The 22,817-nt window shown below is 39.2% G+C and overlaps 1 protein-coding gene across 1 annotated transcript in view; it reads right to left on the bottom strand.

The window, feature by feature from the left end:
• RXFP1 (relaxin family peptide receptor 1) overlaps window positions 1-22,817 on the bottom strand; it is a gene marked incomplete at both ends in the record, with an annotated part of 45,307 nt that overhangs the window by 8,155 nt on the left and 14,335 nt on the right. The window contains 10 exons of the mRNA XM_079534208.1: window positions 223-294; window positions 1,364-1,435; window positions 1,961-2,035; window positions 2,880-2,951; window positions 3,335-3,406; window positions 4,562-4,633; window positions 5,972-6,043; window positions 8,196-8,301; window positions 9,065-9,169; window positions 22,212-22,367. Coding sequence (XP_079390334.1) covers window positions 223-294; window positions 1,364-1,435; window positions 1,961-2,035; window positions 2,880-2,951; window positions 3,335-3,406; window positions 4,562-4,633; window positions 5,972-6,043; window positions 8,196-8,301; window positions 9,065-9,169; window positions 22,212-22,367 — 874 coding nt within the window. The remainder of the gene's footprint in view (window positions 1-222; window positions 295-1,363; window positions 1,436-1,960; window positions 2,036-2,879; window positions 2,952-3,334; window positions 3,407-4,561; window positions 4,634-5,971; window positions 6,044-8,195; window positions 8,302-9,064; window positions 9,170-22,211; window positions 22,368-22,817) is intronic.

The raw sequence follows: 22,817 nt of genomic DNA, 5'->3' as shown, positions 1-22,817 counted from the left end.
ACTTGGACTATAAAAGAATGCTGTTAAAATAACATGGAAAGCTAGAGACACCAGATTTCTCTTGGTCTAGTTATTTCGGAGACATCATTAGATCATAATTTCTTATTATTTTATTTGCATCAAAAAGAGTAAAATACCTTTAATTTATGGTAATTGATATATGGAAAATAAACTATGAAAGTCTGTGGCTTGTCATACAAGAAAGACAAGAAATGGACTCACAGTTCGTCTAGCATTTGGAGAGAAGAAAAGCTGTTTTCATTCAGAGATCTGATTTTATTTTGCCTCATCACCCTGGAAGGAGAAAACAAGCATATATTTCTGCTGCTCAAGGACTGCTTGGCTTTGAAGAAAACTTTTCAGAACTTCTAAGATTCTTTCTTAACTGGATCTTCAGAAATCAGCCTCACATATTCAGTTAACACGCTCATCAGATACCCAATTGCACAAATAACTTGTGTTGCATGCATGCGAATGTACTGTGTGCTCTTCAGTTGCATTGGTACCTACCAACAACTAAAATACAAAAGTATTGCAGAATAACAGAAAGACACAATTAACTACTGATTGCTTTGAGATTTCAAGATTATTTCAGGAATAAAACTAATTGTTGGGAGAGGTCTGAATGTTCAGGCTGTTCTTTCTGGCAAGCTCATTTAGCGAGGCTGCCATTCTAGTGCTCTTTAGTCACCCCAAACATTCCTTTACCCATAGGAGATTAAAATACATCTTTTGAGAGCAGGAGAAAGATAAACTGGGCTAGAAGGCTTGGGACCTGACAGCCTTCAGGACATAGGCTCATGGCTGTGCAACTCCTCCTTCACCCATATATCATCTGCTACTGCACTTGATCCTTGATTGAACGATCAATGATTTAATAAACAAAGAGAAAACCAAGAATAGGAGTACCACGGAAGAATTAAAAATTGGAAGTGAACAGGCAGGCTCCTAATCTGTCAAATGGCTGACAGGATTTCTGAAGACATCGTGACATTACAGAAGAAACTTTGAAGAGAATTCTACAGTTCTCAAATTGTTGGGCCAGCCAACCAGGCTGTTGAACTTTTTGAAATGAAGAAATGAGCCAAACGTGGTTTGTGTTTTTGCTGCTTTTTGGTCTGTATTTTATTTTTTTTCCCTCCTTTTCCAAGTAAAATGTCAGACTGAGAACTTCTAAATATTGGTCATAATCGCTTCAGCGAAATTTAGCTGGGCACCTGAAGGCTGAATTTTGATACAAATTTAAACAGTGGTTATTCTGTACGGTGCTGATTTATAATTAAGTTTCCTTACATGTAAATAACCACAACATTAAGGAAAATTTCAGCTCATTCTCTCTAGCCAGTATATCCCTATTACTTACAATACAGTTAAACTGCTGCAGGAGATGAAAGTGACGTTTCTTAACTGATGAATATGGTTGCCTTCTAAGTCTCTAGGATATAAAAACAAAACATGCAAATAAATTTATTGCAATCAGACTGTTATTCTAATGTAATTAAAGAAAGCTACTACCAGAACATTATGACTGCAAGAAAGAGAACAGAAAGCAGACATCTAATTTCTCTGCACACCGGACTAAAGACTCCAGGTCATCAACCCTGCTGTGAACCAGCAGGCATTCTGTAAGATCATTCCACTGTCCATTATAAAAAGTGCTACAGAAGTGCAATACACTGGATGTCAGGGGGAAATTCTTTACAGAGAGAGTGGTGAGGTGCTGGAACAGCTGCCCAGAGAGGCTGTGGATGCCCCGTCCATCCCTGGAGGTGTTCAAGGCCAGGTTGGATGGGGCCCTGGGCAGCCTGGGCTGGTATTAAATGTGGAGGTTGGTGGCCCTGTGTGTGGCAGGGGGTTGGAGATTCATGATCCTTGAGGTCCCTTCCAACCCTGTCCATTCTGTGATTCTGTGCCACAAAGAAAAGAAAATATTTTCTAGTGGAAAATAAGGTATACTTACAGCCAGTTCAGTCTCGGCATATATTGGCACAGAGGTTTGTCAGGCAAATGAGCAAGAGAATTATTCATCATCTCACTGGAAACAACAACAACAAACAGTATAGCTGGCTACATTAGCAAAAAATGACATTGTGGAAAAAAAAAGCTCTTGTGCTTTTGAAAAAAAGGCAGAAAGCACTCAAAGCTTCATTCATCTCTCACAGCTTTAGGGATACTATTATTTTCTTAAAACTCTATACAACTCTGTGAAGCACTGCTTTTTTCCTTATCGCGTCAGTTACCGGGTAAAGGAAAAATATTTATTTCATAGCTTTTAAAATTAAACAAAGCAAGTCATTGCGAGTATTTTGACTGTGCTGTCATAACATGTAATTTCTCTTAGTGACATGGGAAAGGGGAGATGGAGGGAGGCTTCTCTCTGGGCTGCTGGAGACCAGGGGCAGCTTATGGGCAGGGTCTTGGAAAGGGAGGTAAGAGCAGGAGCCATGGGGCATTGGTGGCTCCCCATAACCTCCCAGCGGGTAACTGGCACCCACTGCTGTAGCTGGCATATTTTTGTCCTCTCTAAGGAAAATATTGCAGACTTTTTTAGGGGTGAGTTTAGTGCTCGCCCAGGGTTTTTGTTGTACATTCACTTTGCAAAGGAGAAGGTCTCACACATCCTCTTTAATCTCTGTTGTGGCTTCAGGAAAAGCAGTTCCATTCCCATTGATTGTGATAGTTCATAACCACAGTTGGGCAGTTTGTCTATGTGTGAAAAGATGGGCTCCACAGGCGTGGAGATGCTTCTGAAATAGAAGCTCTTCTGCAACAGCAGACAATATGGTGTGATGAGCAATCACAGCCATTATAAGCAGATGTATGTATTTATTATATATGATCTTTTAAAGTAACACTTTTGATTCTTATTCCATACTTACAGGAGAATAAGTGATTTGAGTCCATAAAATGTCGATGGAGAGATCCGACTTATCCTATTGTTTTCAATTATCCTATAGCAAAACACATGTCAGACTGAGAGCTGTCTACAGTCTTAAATTAAACAGATGAAAAAAGACAACAAAATCTGAAGTCGCATTCTTCAAATACTCACTCAAACTACTTAAATGGTATTGGCACACTCCTGCATAGCAGGACAGGGTATACATATTCACTTTCTTTCAGAATAATGTAATATTTTTTAGAAATATTTTTAACTTAGAGGAAGTAATTGCTTTCCATTTTTTCCCCCACATAGTGCAGCATGAGTTCCTTAAATATTATCTGGTACTAAAGCAGTGCTATGCACAACAGTTTAAACAGTCCAAATATTTCCTTTTAACTTGCTTTAATTACTCCTTGAGAAGACAAACACATCAATGAGAAAGTTACATACAGCCATTCAAGTTTATGGAGATCTTCAAAGACGTGAGGCTTCAAGTTGGTTATCTTGTTGTTACTCAGGTATCTGAATCAAGATCAATAAAAGACAAACAGATGAGATGCATCAGATGCATGAAAACGTGTTTTAAGATTTTTCCTTGATAACTGATGCAATTTCTCATCATTACTATTTTTGACTGTGGGAAATTTCTTTTTTTTTTCTTTTTGAAAGATAGCCCACTTACAAGCAAACACACACTGGTATGTGATTCCAGCCTCTGTCTCCCCTGGAAAACCAGCTTTCTTTGGCATCAGGAGATGTTTAAGCATGAGTCTTTCATTGAAATGCCAGAGCAACTCAAATAGATAGATAGCAAGAGAGGAACTCACCAGAGTGAGTGAGGACTTTCTGAACAATTATGTGAAACATTTTGTCTTATAGATAAGAAAACACGGCACGCTGAGCCCTTTCACCATGCTACTTTGGAGCCCCATTCCAGTTTCATTATGTGGAGTAATTAGTTTCATGAATTTTCTGTGGTCACACTCAGTCTTTGCTAAGGATATTAGTCATAAATGGAGATGCCCAAAGAGTGGAAAAAGAAATGTGGGGAAACAAAAGCAGCACTATAAGAGATCTGGGAGAGTAATAAAGGCAGCTGCAATAACAGATAACTTCACACTTGTGAAGGAAATGTAAGGTGTACAATATTAAAAAAAATAAAATCCCATCACAAGCACAGCAGAGACAAAAGACTGAACCGAGTGATGGAATTTACGCATCTTCTCTTTCACTCAGCTCTTTCCTTACAAGTCTGGACTCCCTTACAAAAAGATACTGCAAAATTATGGGAAAACAAAAGTGTTCTCTTTATTACTGATACTGGCTGCTCGTGTTTACTTGAATGAACCAGAATAGCACTTTAAAGAGCTCTAATTCAGTACAAGATCTTGCTTGTGTTTTACTCCCTTTTCCATTCTTTCTGACTATCATATTGTCTCCTTCTATTCTGCATATTTGGGCAATAGGAGTGATTTATGGAGCCCACTCGTATTGTCAGAGTATTGTCCTGACAGAGCACAGATAGCTCTCAATCTTTGTTTTCTCCTTCATACCACGGAGATAAAGATTTGGACCATTATATGATCTCCTAATGTTGAAACAAATAAGAGAGTGATATCCACAGCAATTCTCAGAGCTGTTCCAGTTTCTCTTAAATATTCTTAAAGCAATACTTACAGTTTTGTCAAGTTGTATAAACCTTTGAAAGCATGTTTGGACACGGCTCTGATTTTATTGTCCTGGAGATACCTAGGAAGATAGAACAAAACCAACAACAATCGATTCTCTGTTGCATGCAAAGTCAAAGGAAGCGTAAGTAAAGAATTACAGTTTATCAGCTAACCTGGAAAAGAGGCTGTCAAGCTTTCTGACATCCTATATTTGACAATTATCATTTCAGAACTAGAGTTGCAGGGACTGCAAAGGTGTTTTAAAAGAAATAAAAAATCGTGGGGGAAACATAGAATGTGTGTAACGGGACATTTGGTTTGCCTACAATGAACAAGGAAATGGTTATACTCCATCTCCTGATAGATCAGCCCTGAGATTCCTGCTGGGTGACAAAAACACCAGTTTTTACACAACGGGTCCATGATGTTCACTGCTCAAGAGCTTTCTAAACACATGCACTCAGAGACGTGCGAAGTTCATGTCAGCAACACAAACCTTCTTCAGGGAGGTATGTCTGTACTCTTAATGAAAACACATCTTTAAAGTCCTTAAGGCAATGGTACTTAATTATCATTGTGGACACAAGATGGTGCTGCAGTACAGAACACTTGCCATGAAAGCTGACATCCAGTATGTTTCCTAGGAACGTTTGGTTTTAGAATTTTGCATGTAATCCTTAATGGAACTAATTCTATATCAATCAAACTCATTAAAAGCTACGATTTTTGAACAACACATGCATTGCACATCATAAACACACATCCTATTATACTGCTATGATAATTTGACTAGTTGAGCCTATAGCAGGGGATTGCAACTAGATGATCTTAAAAGTCCCTTCCAAACCAAATCATTCTATGATTCTGCAACACCAGCAGATTGGTAGCAGACACATTCAGAGGTAAAAACTAATGCCATGTGAGTAAGCTTCCCATTCCAGTGGAAAGGCTTCAAGCTTTGATTTTGCTGAGTAAACGACTCATGCTTCCACTTCCTTTGGCATATTACAGAATCACAGAATTGTAGGGGTTGGAAGGGACCTCCAGAGATCATCATGTCCAACCCCCCTGCCAAAGCAGGTTCCCTACACCAGGTATATTGCTATTCATCACAAATCTAACTTCATTCAGACACGATGAAGTTTTAACATTTTGCTGGTACAAAGCAATCAATATAGGAAAAGTTAAATACACAGAAATCATAGCTTTGGGAAAAAAAAAAAAAAGATGCCAATCGAATTATTTGAAGCAAACAGGTTTCACGATTAGTGAAGTACTGGAGTGTAAGACAAAACAGAATTTTGAGTGTAAACTGAGGCCTGTCACGTTAAGGCTTGTACAGTGTGTCAGAGAGAGTGAGAGAAAGAATGAATATTTAAAGATCTTAACAGATACTTTAAGTTTAAAGCTTCCTTACAGGTTTTTAAGGCCTTGGTATTTTCTGAAAACGTCAGCATAAAGTTTTCTTAGCAGATTCTTCTGAAGAGACCTGTAGGAATGAATGCACACAGTAAATCTGCTCTGTAGGTGTATCGAGGATGAATGTATCCTATTTCACACATTTGTAACCATTTCACAGATTCTGATGCATTTTCACAGTAAATCAAATGATTTGACAGAAATTTCTATAATAATTGGCTTTTTCCAGTAGAGTCAGGTTATATGTTTTGGACTGCCTCTGCACAGCTTATTAACTGAAAGATGTAGCTGTGCTCTTTACTGTCACACTCTCTTTTTAAAGTTAAACAGAATCAAATCCATTTGCATCAACCAATTCAAGTAAAGTGTTAATGCTAGAAGTGAGTTTGAGTTAATGGAGACTGTAAAAAGGCATGAAAGGAGAAATTATTTTACTCATTGTAATGTTGTAAGCAGCTGCTATTCCCATTTTCCACTTCTCATACACACAGTATCCTTTCAATCCTCCCTGTCCAGACGATTAAAAAAATGTGATTAAAGCACCATGAACTAATTTCAACAGTGTAAGACCACGAATATAATCTGTAGACCTGCGGAAGGGTCTCTATCACTACATGGTTGTGTCACAGAGCACTCCAAAGAGCTGGCAGGCTCCCAGTCAGGATGGAAAGTAGTTTTCAGTCTGAGAAAAAAAACACACACTCTTCATCTTTGAGACAAGAAGCTTCCTTTGGAAACTTGCTGTTCATTCAGCCCTCATGTCAGATAGCTGACATGAGAAAAATAAAAGCTCTGTTCACTGGGAATTGAAAGAGTGAAAGGAAGACAAACACCAGGTGAAGACTGTGGAGACACCAATGCATAGCTTTGCCTTGGGCCTAAAAAAGTGGTGTTGCTGTTGTTTGCTTATGGGATAGGATTCTGCAGCTCTGCTGTCTGCCATTTTGCTGGCCTAGGGGTTGGTGATGCAGGCAGTAAATATCTATTTTTTGCTTTTGTCTCCTGGCAGCCAACAATTGCAATAGGTTGGGCTCATTGAGACTAGCAGCCCTCACCAGCTTCAAACAGTGCTGCAGTGATTTTTTACTCTGTAAGAGCATCTTTCATACTGCTAATATACTAATATACTAATATGCTAATACATATAATACACATACTGCCCAATGCTTTATCATCTAAGAATACTCTTCAATGTTCTTGAGGAAGAAGACAAAGTACTAGTTAAATCCAAGAAGTGAAAATATTTGAGTATAAAGTAAAAATACAGATTTATTTCAAACCTCAAATGCATATACAGCTTATTTCCCTATTTGTGTTTCTCTACGTCCCCGTCTGCACTGGGCACTGACTCAGGTGTTCTGACTAGAACAAAAACCATTTAGGACATGGTTGAAGCCTAGTCAGCTTCCCTGACTCACTGCTTTTTTCTAAAGTCATAGCTGCACCTTTATTTTTGAAGCCTCTGCTGTCTCTGAGCCAGCAGCTGGTTTAAATACATATTAAATACATATGACATTCTGCACTAACCTGAATTTGAACTACTGAATGGGAACCAACAAGAATCCCATCCAAATGCAAACAGAAACTCAACAGAGATCTGTACCTTTGATTTTTCAGGAGAGATCCTTGGGACATTTGATACGGCTCTTCACCATACAGAAAGTGGCCTCTCATAGAAGTGCTGGCAAACAAAGAGCAACACCAGCCACTCTTCCAGAAGTGAGTATTACACCTATTTATCTGTATGATGACTCACCTCAGATTAAATCCTGCTACATAACAGCCTGTTCAGAGGCATTGAATGCGAGCTATTTGCTCAAGTAGGTAGTTTTACTAGAATCAAGGTTATTGGCAAGAATATAGAGGGGGAATATTGCCAGGATTGTATAACAATGAAACAGTGAAAAAGTCCTAAACGAAACAATTATTTTTAAAATTTCTCTAGATTTTCTGATTATTATTATTATTTTTTTGCTAGCACAAGTCACTGTTACAAATACGGAATGACCACTTTAAAGTTTTTCAGTTCCTTTTCTCCTGTGGTATGCAGTGAAAGTCTGTACTTCAAACCTTAGTGGACCTGTTAACAGAGAGTCCCTATGCTTTCAAAAACACCAGCTGAGCCAACTGGTTCTAATCACACAGCTGTAGTTCTGAAATGGCTGTAGAAACTGACTGTCAAGCCTGAGCATAGCACAAGACCCCTATCATGCTCTACTCACATCATGGTGATGTTTGAAGGGACCAAAGGGACGGCACGCAGTTGGGCAGCATCGCAGGAGACCTCCAGCCCTTGGCACGTACATTCTGCTGGTACAGCACCAGCCACTGCAGGAAGGCATGAACGTGGTGGAAGATTGGGTTTGCGTTGCGATGGGATGCGGAGGAAAGAAATACAGTGTAAAAGAACAGTGAAGCTCAAAGATGGATCTACCAGCCTGTGTCAAATGGAGTTTAAATTAAGGAATACTCCTTTTTTACATCATTTATATAGACCTCGAAATACCCTAATAAAAAATGTAAAGGGACATTAAAAAAATACTTCAACTCCCAGCCACAGAGAAAGAGCTTTTACAATAGAGCTTTAGGCTTGATACAAGATGGCATGCTATATTTTTTCAAATTTTTCTGGCTTTTTAGATCATTTGATTCTTTTACATCTACCAGAACGAGCAAAGTTCCATCTCTGTGATTGATCTCAGTGCTCAAACTAGACCACTTCTGTATGAATGGACAAATGACTGTAGGTGTAACAGAGAGTAGGGTTCAATAAATATTTGTTGAGTGATAAAGTGAATTTGAAGGGATGTTGCCTTCATTTCACTCTGAAAAATGTGCATTTCATGATCTTTTCAGCTGTATTCATGTATTCAATGAAACATTTACATTGCCCTCCTAACTGGCAAACGTTTGGCACTCTAACAGAAAACCAGTCACCCTATTGCAACCTATTGAAATTAGCTTACATACATTTGTTAGTCTGAGACATTAATTTTATTTCACTACAAATGAAACCGTGCTACATTTCTATTTCTGATGAGCCCATTTGCTAAATATTTATTTCCAGGAGTTGTCCATAATAACAACTTACAGCACTCTGGTGTCCTGGTCTGAAACGCGTACAGGGATTTCACTTTGTTGTATTTCCTCTTTGCGTAATGTTTGTCGAACTGCAGAGACCATCCATTGTTGTCTTCTAACAGAAAAAACAAACAGCACACACATTAGAATAATACCTTCACTAAATTCAGTAGCATCTATTTTTTGCTTTTTTTTTTTTTTCAATAATGTGATTATTCTAGAAGATTTCATAGAACAGTAAATGAGCTTGTTTGAATATACCTGTCCAATTACTTCTATGTACTAAGTTTGTAGGTTGCACGGAAGGAGTATCTTCTGATGCATTAAGCAACTCAACAGTCTCTGTGCAAGGGAAGGAAAAGGGGGGAAGAAGGGGGGAAAGAAGGGGGGGAAAGAAGGGGGGGAAAGAAGGGGGAATAAAAAGAACTTTTGACAGCTGCGATCTGCTTTTTGTCTTGCTAGTTTGAATCTGACCTCTCTTCAGCTCTGATGATGCCCAAACGTTTCTAGTTTAAAGCATCTCATTTGAATAAATTTGCACCTGCAGCAGCAGTGCTCCTTAGGATGGCTATCTGGTGAGCTGAAGCATCAGTAGTAATCAGAAACGTTATTTTGTAATGATACCTGCTGTCAAAAAATACTTACATGAGAGCCCCAAGGATGGCTCTGCTGATCTTATTATTACACTCCTAGTTGCATTTGTTTAATACATTAACACTGGCTTCCTCCATTCTGCATGGGAACAGTCCAGTTGTACTAGTTAAATACCATTCCTCATGGACATTTTTTTTTTTTAATGTTCAAGCAAGAACTGTTGTCTCAAAATTAGGCAGGGAGAAGTGAAATGTGTAAATTCTCCCATTCTGAAATTGTCTCTTATTCCTCGTGTCACATTACAATGCATTTTCCTCAGCTATGCAGGGAAATTACCTTGCAAGCATCTCCTTGAAGCTGCCCACAGTGTCAGCAGATGGAGCTCTTCTGAGAGATGCTTAAGCTGAAAAACTGTGTTCTAATTAACAGGTATTCTGAATGAGTAGGAACTTCAGGCAAACTATCTTTAATCTTCTATTCATTTGTTATGCATAAATTGAAAAAAAAATTAAAGCAAAAAGAAATCTCTGTCTTCAGGAACTGCTTTATAAAGAGAGAAAAAAAAAAAAAAAAGGCTTGATTTGAAAATACATGTTAACCATATTATGCCCTGCAGGAACGTCCGTTTCCCACCCAGAGAAGGCACTTTTTTCATTAACTTCCTTGAGAGCACCTGGTGTCTGCTGAAGCATTAGCAATTTTGCCCGGTCAGATCATTAAGCTGATTATCAGAAGCTGCATAATTCATTTTGGACAAAACGAAGAGAGTCTGAATCTGCTGAAAGATAGCTCTGCTTGTTTTAAATACTGAGCAGCAATTCAGTTTTAGGACTGGATTACAAACCCGAAATACAGAATCTATAATCAATGAAATGAGGAAAACAGCTCCTTTGTCGAGCAGTGATTATAGACCTCCTGTCGTGCAGTCAGAGCTGTAATGGGGTTTCCCCAACACCATTTCTGTGTCGTTGTTTGTTTGGGGTTTTTGTTTTGTTTCGTTTTAATTTTAAAAAGGATTTCACTCTTTAATTTGCAAAACTGGACCCAGCAACTGCGGAGCTGGTGGAACTCCTAGTAATAGCACATATAAAGAGGAGGTGAGATTTAAGAGGAATCTTTCATTGAGGGTTGTGAAATAGAGGTTTTTAAACATGTATTAAAACCGGGTTTATTCTCAGAGAATAGTCACAGCAAACAAATACTTTGCAGCCAGGAATACAGTCTCAAAACATGGAACTTCTAATCCATCATTAGAATCATAGAAAAGTTTGGGCAACTAACTGCTTCTCTGAATGTATAGTTAAAAGCCATCAATTCTAATCCTCTTGTAAGCTGACATTTAAGGCATCAGGTTTTTTTTTTTTTTGTCTGTACTTCTCTGTTTCTGATGCTAAAGGGTGGATAGATAAAATCTGATTCCACTCTTTAGTATTTTTAAAATGCTTTTGCCACGTGACAAAGCGTTTACAAAGGATGACCTCTGCAGTCTGTATTTGCAGAGAGAAGGCATGAGCAGAGCTTCCTATGCTAAAAGAAATGAGGGAACAGTTCACTGTGAAGTGCAAGTCCACCAGTGGTTCCAAGTAAGTCGAGAGACAGCTGTGTATTTTTGAGCTGTCATAAAAGAGAAGGGAGGAATAAAGAAAAATGAAGACCGATTATTTTGTACTGGAACCATTACGGCTGTCTAGAACGTGTAAGCTCATTACAAGAAAGAAAACAGCATTTTTTTTTCCTCTCTATGGCTTTTTTTTTTTTCCTTCTTTTTTTTTTTTTTTTTTGACAACATTTGAAAAATGTTTGGTTTGGGCCAAGTCTTGTGTAAAGTGTGGAACAGTCCATATTTTACGTGAGTTGCTTTGTCAAATCCCAGATGAACGCGCTGCATGAATAACTATTTTGTGCAGCCATTCAGTGGAACACCAAATGCCAGAACTCTAAAACGCTTTGTAATTCTTTAGGGTTTATATGGTACGTTTGTGACCTGTTTACTACTGTTGAGATGAGGTTCTCCAAACTGTTTAAGAAATGACTGGCAATTGCACTGGTCTTGAAATTCAAAATCTATCGTTTGAGGGAGTTCAGCTCAGACGAAAAGTTACTTTTTCCTGAGCCAGTTCTAAAATAGTTTATGTTGGCTGTGCTTCAGTAAGAAGGAGATCTGAGAAAACAAGGCGTAAGTGAATATTCCCCTGTGTGGGAGAAATGAACTAAATAATTGTAAACTGGACTTATTTGAAGGCAGATTAACATACTGTTCCTTCCTGGAGGTTGTCAATTACCATTTCTGATGGGAATGAGAATGAGTGTGTTAATCTTGTCAAATCATCTTTTCAATGACAAATCCCAGAAAAAACATCCCTTCTGCTCATTTAAAAAATGTTAGTCACGTATAATAAATGTCCACACTGTATAATATGTAAGTACAGGCCTTATATAAAGAACATTCTCTATAAAACTTTCTCCTTCTCTTGACTGTGTGTTCATTATTACGAAGAGAAATGATATCAGTGAAATGAACAAGCACTTCTGCATTCTAAAGAGCCACTGGGACACTCTTTGATTTTGCCTTTTGCTGTTGATGGACATAATTCATGGGTGTATTTATTCCAATATACTTTCTCTCACCGTAAGAAATGACTTCAGGATTTAAACAGAATACTTCTTAGTACAACAAGGAAAATCTGTGTTCTCTGAGCAAGAACGCGGGAGCAACTCCTTTTAAAACATTCTCGTAACTGCCCTTTTCCAGCACGAGGATATGGTGATACATTCCAATAACTCATGGCAAGACCAAACCCATACTGAGATTAAGAGTCTTGCAGAGCCTGGAACATTTGACTCTGGGAGTAAATTTCTCAGCCCAGTTTAGATATCCAGGTGAAGAACATTTAACTTACTTGTCAAAGCAAAGGCAACATGCCCCATGCCAAAACGTGTGCTACTATACACTGATCCTTCTCTGTACCTGCTAATGAATTTAAATATAACATGCCTATTTATATATGACAAAGTTATCTCAAAAACAAACAAACAAAAAGGTATTATATCAATTCAAATGAGATTTACACTTTTCTAAATGAGCTCGATTTCCTGCTTGCATGAGTTTATTCTTGATTTTAAGATACCCATATTAAACCACTGCAAATTTAAGGAGATAAGCAGGCTCCAATTTCCAAAAGATAAATATTATCCCAATATTGTACCTTTCTTCCTTTAAAGCACTTGCACAGGAGAGCTTTCTAGTTTATAGAACAGAATTTTTGATCTATATACATTATTCAATTTTTCTGTTTTGTTTTTCTAGAACTATTTACCAGTTTTGAAATAAATGTGACAATAAATTAATACAAGCTAATAGCACAGATATGCACATAACACCTTGTATTGCTCTGAAGATTCACTATGAGTGAGCCATGACTTCGGAGACCCAAGGAGAAAATGTCTAGAAAAGAGCTTCCCTCAGCTATCAAAAATCTTTCAAGATCTTATTGGTTGATTGAGTAAAAACCTCCAGAGCTTCAGCAGATCTATCTGATCGCTTTAGATCAGTGTAAATCTAATAATTTCAGTGGCGTGTGCAGCTGGATGAATAGCCAAGAAGAAGAAAAAACTTGTCCCTATAGAATTGCATATATAAAAAATCTGATGTGACACTCAAAGATCTGATCTTTCACCAAATGTTTGCTACACTGAACACATGCTGCTGAATTCCAAGTGTTTTCTTTTTGCTTTATAAAGAGAATTTACAGGCTCAAAGCTCAGTCTTGTCTCATGTTTAAATCTCCCATTTTAAGCATTATGTACATAAATGGCATGCCAGGAAAACGTTAGACTAAGTATAAATATCATTTATTATTTGAAAAACAGAATTGTCCAGCTTGTCTGCAATCTGCTGAGGCAAAGCCAAGAACGTCACATTCTCCGAAATTTCCCATTTCTTAACGAGCAATTTTGCAGTATTAAAGCATGTAGCTTTCAGACATCCCATAGAAATTTAGTTTTCTGCTATGGAAATCTAAAGTATGATTTACTAAATCTATGAACTGCAGTAGTTCTCCCTAATTTCGTAGATCTTCAAAGAAATACATGAGGGAAAACAATGACAACTATACAGAATTTCATTACTTTCATCCTGTCCAACTTTATAGGCCCTTTTATAAAAGGGGTAATAATTCTTGATGTAAGGCCAGCCTGATGGCACGATGGCATGGCGCACAGAACAGGTGAGCCCACTGCTTGTAAATGGAAATAGGTGCAGGACTTCAAAGAGTTTACTGCCTCATTTCTTTCAGCAATCCACATCTGTGATTTCCATTGCATATCCAGCTAGAGAGACCGTAACAAACATCCATACATAAATATGGGGAACTGAATGCTGCCTTTTGTTCTGAGACCTCTCAGGTTTGGGAGCAATACAATGGTAAGAGCATTTAGCCAGTGACAAACTCCTCTGGAGAGTCAGAAACATCTTAAATTAAATCTGCATGCCTGTTCTTGCTTCACTGGACTGGAAAAACATGGCTATGACACTGTGATTAACAAACAAACGTGCACACACTACAATCAGTGCCTAACTGCCAAAAAACAGTTCTGCAGAACTATCAGCTAAATTGTCCAGATGCCAAATTTCTGAACACTGAAGAAACTCTCAAAATAGCTTCAGCAATTTTTTTCCATTAATTATTGCATAATTAAAGATCCTGCTAGTGAACAAAAGATAGAACACCTCAGCGTGGTTTTCTTTCTATTCCCTCTTTATTATTGCTTCTAAGTGGAGTTACAGTCAAACACATACCTGTAGTTTTTCTACTGGCTTATTCACAACGCAAAAATCCAGCCTAGAGAAATGCAAGTAATTAGGCACAAAGCATGCAGATTTTTTGCTTTGGAATGAATATGAATGCTAAAGTGTTTCATTTATTTGTTTCGTACAATTTTTACTCTAAATATACTTTTTACCCTACTTCTGATATTTGCAATCTGCAGACTTAGTGGTTGTTTGCTAGCAATAAGTGAAGAATCCATTTCAGTAAACAGCTACAAGACTGAGCATAAAAACTATTCAATAGCATGAAACAACTCTTGCACTAATTTTGAGCAGAGTATAAGGCAAATCCACTCTGTTCCAAATTAAGTCTAAGAGAAGAATTAAGGCATTTATTTATGATGTCTATCACAGACAACATGAGAGGACACATTCTCTATTTCCTGTTTCCACTACAGGTTGTAGATCACAATCTAGAATTCATCTCACCGAGAAAAAAAATAAACAAAATAAATCACTGCTAGCACAGTGTTTCTAAAAATGGCATGAAATGCTAACACGAGTCACAAACGCACTTTGAAACATCCGAGATTCTCATTAGTTTCCTAATTTAGGGAAGTTATGAATCTTTGCTCACTGAAGCCAGTGGGAGCCTTTCCATTGGCGTTAGTGGAGTCAATCCAGATTAGCCCTCACCAGGCACACCTGGCTTCATAAAATGTATTGTGATCAAAGTCCAGGAGGTATGACCGAAGGCTTTACGCTGGTCTTATTGTTTGCATTTCTAAACTAGAACACAACATCATAAATCCAATAGCTAAATAAATAGAGATTGCATGCTCGCATGCTATGAAACCCTAGTGGAAGTTAGGAAAAAGTGCTAGGTCTGAAAGCAGAAGGATTATTTACAAAGAAGTGAGTGCACCGGTACTTTACATCTAAGAGATTTTCAGAGCCTGTAACAGACTCAGAGCTCTAAATGTATCAGAGACAAACCGGCAGGGCTTTGTCTTAGACTTCAACAAATACTGAAATGTGCTTTCAAATTGCCAAGGTAAAACACAAATGTTCTCTGGAAGCAGAAAAGCTCAGTACCTTTTGGAATATGATTCCGTTTCTGTATTTCTCCACGTACAGTTTTGTACCAAACTGAACTCAAGAGCCGATGGTTGGGTTTGGAGCAAAAAACAGGTCAGCGGCTCTGCTCTTTGCTGGAAGACTTTCCATCATAGGCCATTCACTGCCATCTTATCAGCAAAACTATTCCACACATGTATGAACAAATCATTGATTGTACGGAGGAATGCTAGGAGCACTGAAGTCCACTGCAACAAAGATCTTAGAAGATCACATGTAAAGCATCACACTGATGTAAAGTTCAGCTGCACTGGGAATTTTTGCAGCACCTTGTAATAAGAGTGCAAAAGGATAACTGACCTACTGATTTATCTAGAGTTGATAATTACACAGAGGTTATTAGACTGATAATCTTACATTTTTTACCATTATAAGTAATTGAAATATTTATTCAAGAAAGCTGACTTTTATCTAGGACAGAAGTTTGCTCATTCAGCCCTCTTAGGCAGATTGCATAAAAGTGAACAATGAAGTTTCTAAATGTAATAATCAATCGAGGAGCAGATTAAGGGAAAAAAAAAATATATAAAGACACTCAGACTTCGTGATTTGAAAAATATCTACTGATGATTTCTGGCAACTTTACTGCTTTCTGTCCAAAGAGTACACTTGTGTTATGATCTAACTTTTCATACGCATCAGGATTTGTTCATATAAACAAACGTACTTGAAGATAATAAAACACAGGTGGACTTGCTGAAGAGCTACATCAGAAATACTGTTCTGTTATTTTTGTTTTGATTTCAACAGCTGTTGCTTTTGTCTAGCACTGCTGGTTTTAGTTCTGCTCTGCTTATCACTGCGTATCACTGTCAAGCCAGAGACCCCAAAATGCTTCTCTGCATGAGCATACACTTGGCTCTTCCAGCATGCCATTGGGCTTCAAATGGCCTTGCACAGAGCTAGGTTGGAGTACCTTAGCAGTAACACTGTAGTCTTCGATGTGAGAAATAACTTTTTATTCTGCTTGCTTCATAGACAATTCCCATATCAAACTGGCCAAAGTTTCAAAATTAAGCTGAAGCCATTATGAGTGAAATCAAACAGATCCTCGGTGGGACAATCAAACTAAGCTGTTCTGCCTACTTGACTTAAATCAGGCTTGAGCACAGAAGGATGCTGGAATTGCTACCTTTGTGACTATTATGTTAACATAGATACAAAAATAGTTCCAAGAGAAACACGATCATAGAATCATAGAATCACCAAGGTTGGAAAAGACCTAAAAGATCATCCACTCCAACCGTTCACCTATTCCCAACAGCTCCCACTAAACCACGTCCCTCAACACAACATCCAGCCTTTCCTTGAACACCCCCAGGCTCGGTGACTCCACCACCTCCCTGGGCATCCATTCCAGTGCCTGACCACCCTTTCTGAAAAGCAATACTTCCTCATGTCCAGCCTGAATCTCCCCTGCCGTAGCTTGAAGCCATTCCCTCTGCTCCTATCACTAATGACACAAGAGAAGAGGCCGACCCCCAGCTCACTACAGCTTCCCTTCAGAAGTTACAGAGAGCAATGAGGTCTCCCCCGAGCCTCCTCTTCTCCAGGCTGAACATTCCCAGCTCCTTCAGCCTCTCCTCATATGGCCTGTGTTCCAAACCCCTCACCAGCTTTGTTGCCCTCCTTTGAACACGTTCCAGGGCTTCAATGTCTTTCCTGCAGTGAGGGGCCCAAAACTGGACATCGAGGTGCAGCCTCACGAGTGCTGAATATAGGGGAACAATCACCTCTCTGCTCCTGCTCGCAACGCTGTTTCTGATGCAAGCCAGGATGCCATTGGCCTTCTTGGCCACCTGGGCACACTGTCGGCTCATGTTCAGCCGAGCATCAATCAATACCCCCAGGTCCGTTTCCTCTACGCAGTCCTCCAGCCACACCGCCCCAAGCCTGTAGCGTCGCCTGGGGTTGTTGTAGCCGAAGTGCAGGACCCGGCATTTGGCCTTGTTGAAACTCATCCCATTGGCTCCAGCCCAGCTCTCCAGCCTGTCCAGATCCCTCTGTAGGGCGTCGCTACCCCCAGGCAGATCCACGCTTCCAGCCAATTTGGTGTCATCTGCGAATTTACTGAGGGTGCACTCGATGCCCTCATCGAGGTCATCTATAAAGATATTGAAGAGGACAGGCCCCAGCACCGACCCCTGGGGAACACCGCTCACGACCAGTCGCCAGCTGGATTTGACTCCATTCACCACCACTCTCTGCGCCCGGCCCTCCAGCCAGCTCCTCACCCAGCCGAGAGTGTACCCATCCAAGCCTCGGGCTGCCAGCTTCTGCAGGAGAATGCTGTGGGAGACAGTGTCAAAGGCTTTGCTGAAGTCTAGGTAGACCACATCAACAGCCTTTCCCTCATCCACCAGATGGGTCACTAGATCATAGAAGGAGATCAGGTTGGTCAAACAGGACCTGCCCTTCATGAACCCATGCTGGCTAGGCCTGATCCCCTGGTCACCCCGCACGTGCCGCATGATCTCCCTCAAGACGATCTGCTCCATCACCTTCCATGGCACCGAGGTCAGGCTGACAGGCCTGTAGTTCCCCGGATCCTCCTTACGACCTTTCTTGTGAATGCGAGTCACATTGGCAAGCCTCCAGTCATCTGGGACCTCACCAGTCAACAAGGAGCGCTGACAGATGGTGGAAAGCGGCTCGGCTCTCACCTCCGCCAGTTCCCTCAGCACTCTCGGGTGGATCTCATCTGGCCCCATCGACTTGTGGCAGTCCAGTTGGAGCAGTAGGTCTCTGACTGTTTCTTCCAGAGTCACAGGGGGGTTCGTGTGCTCCCCAGCCGAGATTACCAGGTCACGATTTAGGCTAAACTGCTAAACATCATACTTGGTTGCTTTGGGAAGAACTCAATATTTCAGAAAGAATGAGTACAGGGCAGAAGAGCAGGGAAAAATTTACTGCCACACTTAACCTTAAAAAGGAAAATTCCTCAAAGCCACAAGCGTTTATGACAAATGATAAAACTTTACATAACTCATTTTTGTTTAAATATATTGTATTTATGGAAAATGTACAGAGCCACCTGCTACTTGATGGACTATGTTTTCACATTCATAAGGAAAGATTGTATTTTCCATGCACATTTAAGGTTATCTAATGTTAGTTTGAAAAGAACCTGTTATCACTTAGGGCTTGATAAATTGCTGCTCTCCTTCTCTTATAGCTGCCTCAAGCTCTTCCCCATCAGGATAACACACACACTACTTTATTGATTGAGAACTCAACTGGGTGAAAAAGGCACATGGATTTTCAAAGATGAGCAGCTTCATTTTGGATATCCCCTCTCCAGAAGGGTTGTGAGGAGGAAGAAATGCTGAAGCTTAACTGCCAAACAGAACATCCTTACCCTGAGGTTAAGAACGGCCATGGCCATCTCAGATCTAAATGTGACCCTGTCTATTATTCTAATTTCAGGCTGCATCTCTTAGTTTTTAACTTATTATTCTGATAGAGATCTCAGTGGAAAGGAAAGAAAAAAACGTGTGAAGGAGGCTCCACAAAGCTAACTGTTACATGCATGGATTTAACAGAAAGTGCTATTACTGAACAACTGAAGACAGCTACCAGTGAGTGAAGAATCCTTTTAATTTCAAATATCTGTAATCGTATTTTACTGCTACAGGGCATGCAGTGTGTGAAAGAGAACAAACATTGCAAATCTTCTCAAACATAATGATATAAGTACCACTGTACGAATAAAGAGGGAAACTACAGAACTCTGCTCAAGATGAGAGGAAAGGGGCAGAATGGCCAAGAGGTACCTGGAATATTTAGTGAAATCTCTGATGGTTTCTGATCTACATCTACAAAATGTCTGTGGTATGCATACAGTGGGGGCACAGAGCAAAGATGTCTGGGTCTAGAGGAACATCCAAGAGGCCAAGGGGCTGGGACACACATTCTCAGTAGCCTGGTAAACTTGCAGTATATGGTAATGGGGACCATTAATAACAGAGAGCAGACACCAGTCTTCTTCTGACCAACTAATGCCAGTATTTTCAGACTCCTGTTATGTTGGTCTCTCTTGCACCAATGCATGGAGAGGAGATGTTCTTTCACCTTTTATTTCCAACCTACCATAAAGCCATGTGAGATCTAAATATGGGTTTATACATCACATAATAAATTAGGCAGACAGATTTTAAGCTGTGCTACTGATTAACCATACTGCATGTGGAATTTCAAGATTCCAACTAGAGTAATTTGCAAGACCAGAATACCCAGATGGCTTCTATATCTCACTGTAATTGACAACCATAGAAGAAAAACCTGTGCCTTTTTATTGTAAGGTCACTTAAAGGTTTTTACAAAGCAACTCTCTCTGAATATCTAAGAGTGCTTTTATGCTAATTACTTCTCTGCTTGTTTAATTCATTGATATTTCTTAAAAGTGCTATTTTGGTAATCAGTTTCTATTAATACTCTGCACATCTAGCAGTTACTGTTGAACAGCTGGACCTTGGGTTGTCTTATGTTCAGAGTATCTCATTTTTTCCAAGCAATTTCACCCAATTTTTGCAATGGCATTATTATGCTCTTCAAAAGAAGTGCTTTTTTTTTTCTTTTAATCTTCATTGATATCATCCTTCCCACCAAAGAAAGGACTACTCTTTGTGATGAATTATTTTTGCTTTGCATCTCCTTTCTTTATCAGACTGGTTTAAAATAAATGCAAACCTCTGCTATAATATTTTTCTCTAGCCTTAAGATAGGGCTTTGTCATTACTGAAGACATAATTGGTGGAGCAGTTGTTCTAGCTAGCTGTACCTGAGAAGCATTTATCTTGTATGTCTGAATTCCTTTTAGGGCCCACACTATTTTTTCCCATCCCCACCACATGTGCTGGCTTGAATGTGGTAGACCGACCACCTCAAAAGTCTTACTCAAATTTATGCAAGATAGAAGTGTGCAAGAATTTAAAAGTTGAGTTACTTAATTGGGGTACCTTGTGGATAAGAGTAAAAGGTCCTATGGTGCTGCACAAAACAATTACTTCAGTGAAGTAATTTAGTTTTGAATTGCTTTTCTGTAACCAGGAGCAATGATTTCAACTGTACATTAAAAAAAAAGGGTATAAAGAACTAGCTATAACTCCTGGTGTAATGGCAGGCACACTGAAATAGCCCTGGGAAACTGCAGCATAAAGAAATAGCTGGATAGCATCCCTGTCTTGGGAACTAATTGGTGACACTTCCTTTGATTTTAAGCAAGATGAATGGTTGGACAAAATCCTACTCAACAACGATTTCCACGCATACTTCAATGTAGGAATGTTACAGAAACCCCAAGAGAACATTTCAAGTTCTCAGGCAACATAATTACTCTTCTTTTAGTCAAACAATAAAATTTGACTGCTGTATTGGTTTTAGAGCTGAATATGACCACAGTGCATTATACAAGGTATGCATTTTGAGAATATTGGGTTATGATGCAAGAAGAAAACACTAATTTCTCAGAGAGCTGATACAAAGACTTATCATCCTTTATAGCTCAGAAATGGTCTCTAGCTCATTGTTGTACTTGGAAATGGATTCTATACTGCAGCCGAATTGCTTTGCAGGCTCTGTTGTCCTGCATATCCTGTTGCAAAACTGTGTGTGTCCAAATCCCCACTTGATCAATCTGTACACTTTTAGCAAGTCCTTGCACAATAGACTTTCTGGTACTTTACAGAAATGGAACATGCATCAACTGTTTAAGAGGCAACTTATACACAGAAGAACAATAGAACAAGAGTCAATTTTCTTCAAGATTTAAATCATTGGCAATGAAAAGTATGTTTATGGTGGAAGTGACATCAATCTAGAAGGCGGCACAGGTCTGTTAAATGGGATTAGAGCCAAAAGTAATTTTCATATGGTAGAATTTCATAGGCAGAGAAGTAAGGTACTGCATGCAGGCACAATTTTGAGCTCTGAAAATATGCAGTGAAAGCAAACATGGTTTCAATCTCTCATTGATTTTGTTGAGATTGTTAATGAAAAATACGCTTACCATATTTTGTTTCAAATTATACCTTTCAGAAACATTAGTGTGTATATGTAGTTTTAATTTTTTGCCTCCATGCTCCATTCTGATGGCAGCGTGCCTGGCTGGCATCTTCACTCCATGGAGATGGAGGCAGAGTGACAAGGTCTGCAACAACAGGCAGCAGCAGCCTATGTGCATTTCCACAGATAGCTACATTTCCAAAATCTGGCAGCCTTGCAGCTTGCAGAACTCATACAAGCATGGCTCTGTTTTTTTTCCTCCTGTTTTAGGACGTGAAAGATTTCTGGCCAACTTTGAAAATTAGTTTAAATTCTGCTTCCCAACCAGCTTTAACAGTTACGTCAAGCATCGTAGGTCAGCATGTAGGTCCATCTGTCTGCAGCAGGGGCCTTTCCTAGTTCACACACACAGGTACACATCAAAATGAAAAGCAAAAATGATAAAACTGGATAAACTTCTACGATATGCAAATGTAGTCCTTTCTTCCTAGCAAATGGCTTGTTGAGAGGCTTTATCAGGGAAAGCCAATATCTGCTACGTCCTCTGAAAACACATAACATTCATACAGCTTCTGCTCTGTAACTCTCCACTTGGTGCAAACAGTGCATGGGTTTCAGTGACTGCAAGAAACAAAGAAAAGCCTTAACAACATACCACAGTTGTCTTCATCAGCATGATTCCCACAGTCATCCTCACCGTTACAGTGAAGTTGTTGGGGCAAGCACTTTGTGATATTGCCACAGGGAAAGTAGCCCAAGGGGCAGGCAGCGCTGCCTCTGGAAACAGGATCTTCCAAAGTGTCACAAACGACTAAATAGAGACAGAAGAAATATGCTTACTTTAAGATATGCTCTTAGAAGTATGCAGATCACTGAGACTATGTTTTTATAAATATTCATTTTCATTTGAGTGTGAATATCAAGTCATAAACACATGCCAGTTCATGGGACGTGCAATTACAAGAGAATATTAAACACTCCTGGGAAAAAAAGACCTTTTATATAGTGAGATAATTAAAATTTGCTTTGATATAAAGAGACCAGGTAATTCCTTCCCATGCATCCTAGTAACAAATGCAAATGCTAATCAAACAAGAGAAATGACCTAGGGCCAATATTTAAAAGGATAATTTTGCTTTGCGCTAAAAATTAATTTACTACAGCAATAATCCAGATAAGCTATATAGATATGGACTATATTAATTTGTACTGCAATTTGAGACCCAGGTGGATAAATCCTTTTTATACAAAGACAGCATGA

The sequence above is a fragment of the Tetrao urogallus genome (genome assembly GCF_951394365.1).
Source record: "Tetrao urogallus genome assembly, chromosome: 4".
In the NCBI taxonomy this organism is placed as follows: domain Eukaryota; kingdom Metazoa; phylum Chordata; class Aves; order Galliformes; family Phasianidae; genus Tetrao; species Tetrao urogallus.
This window is presented reverse-complemented; position numbering and strand designations above follow the sequence as displayed.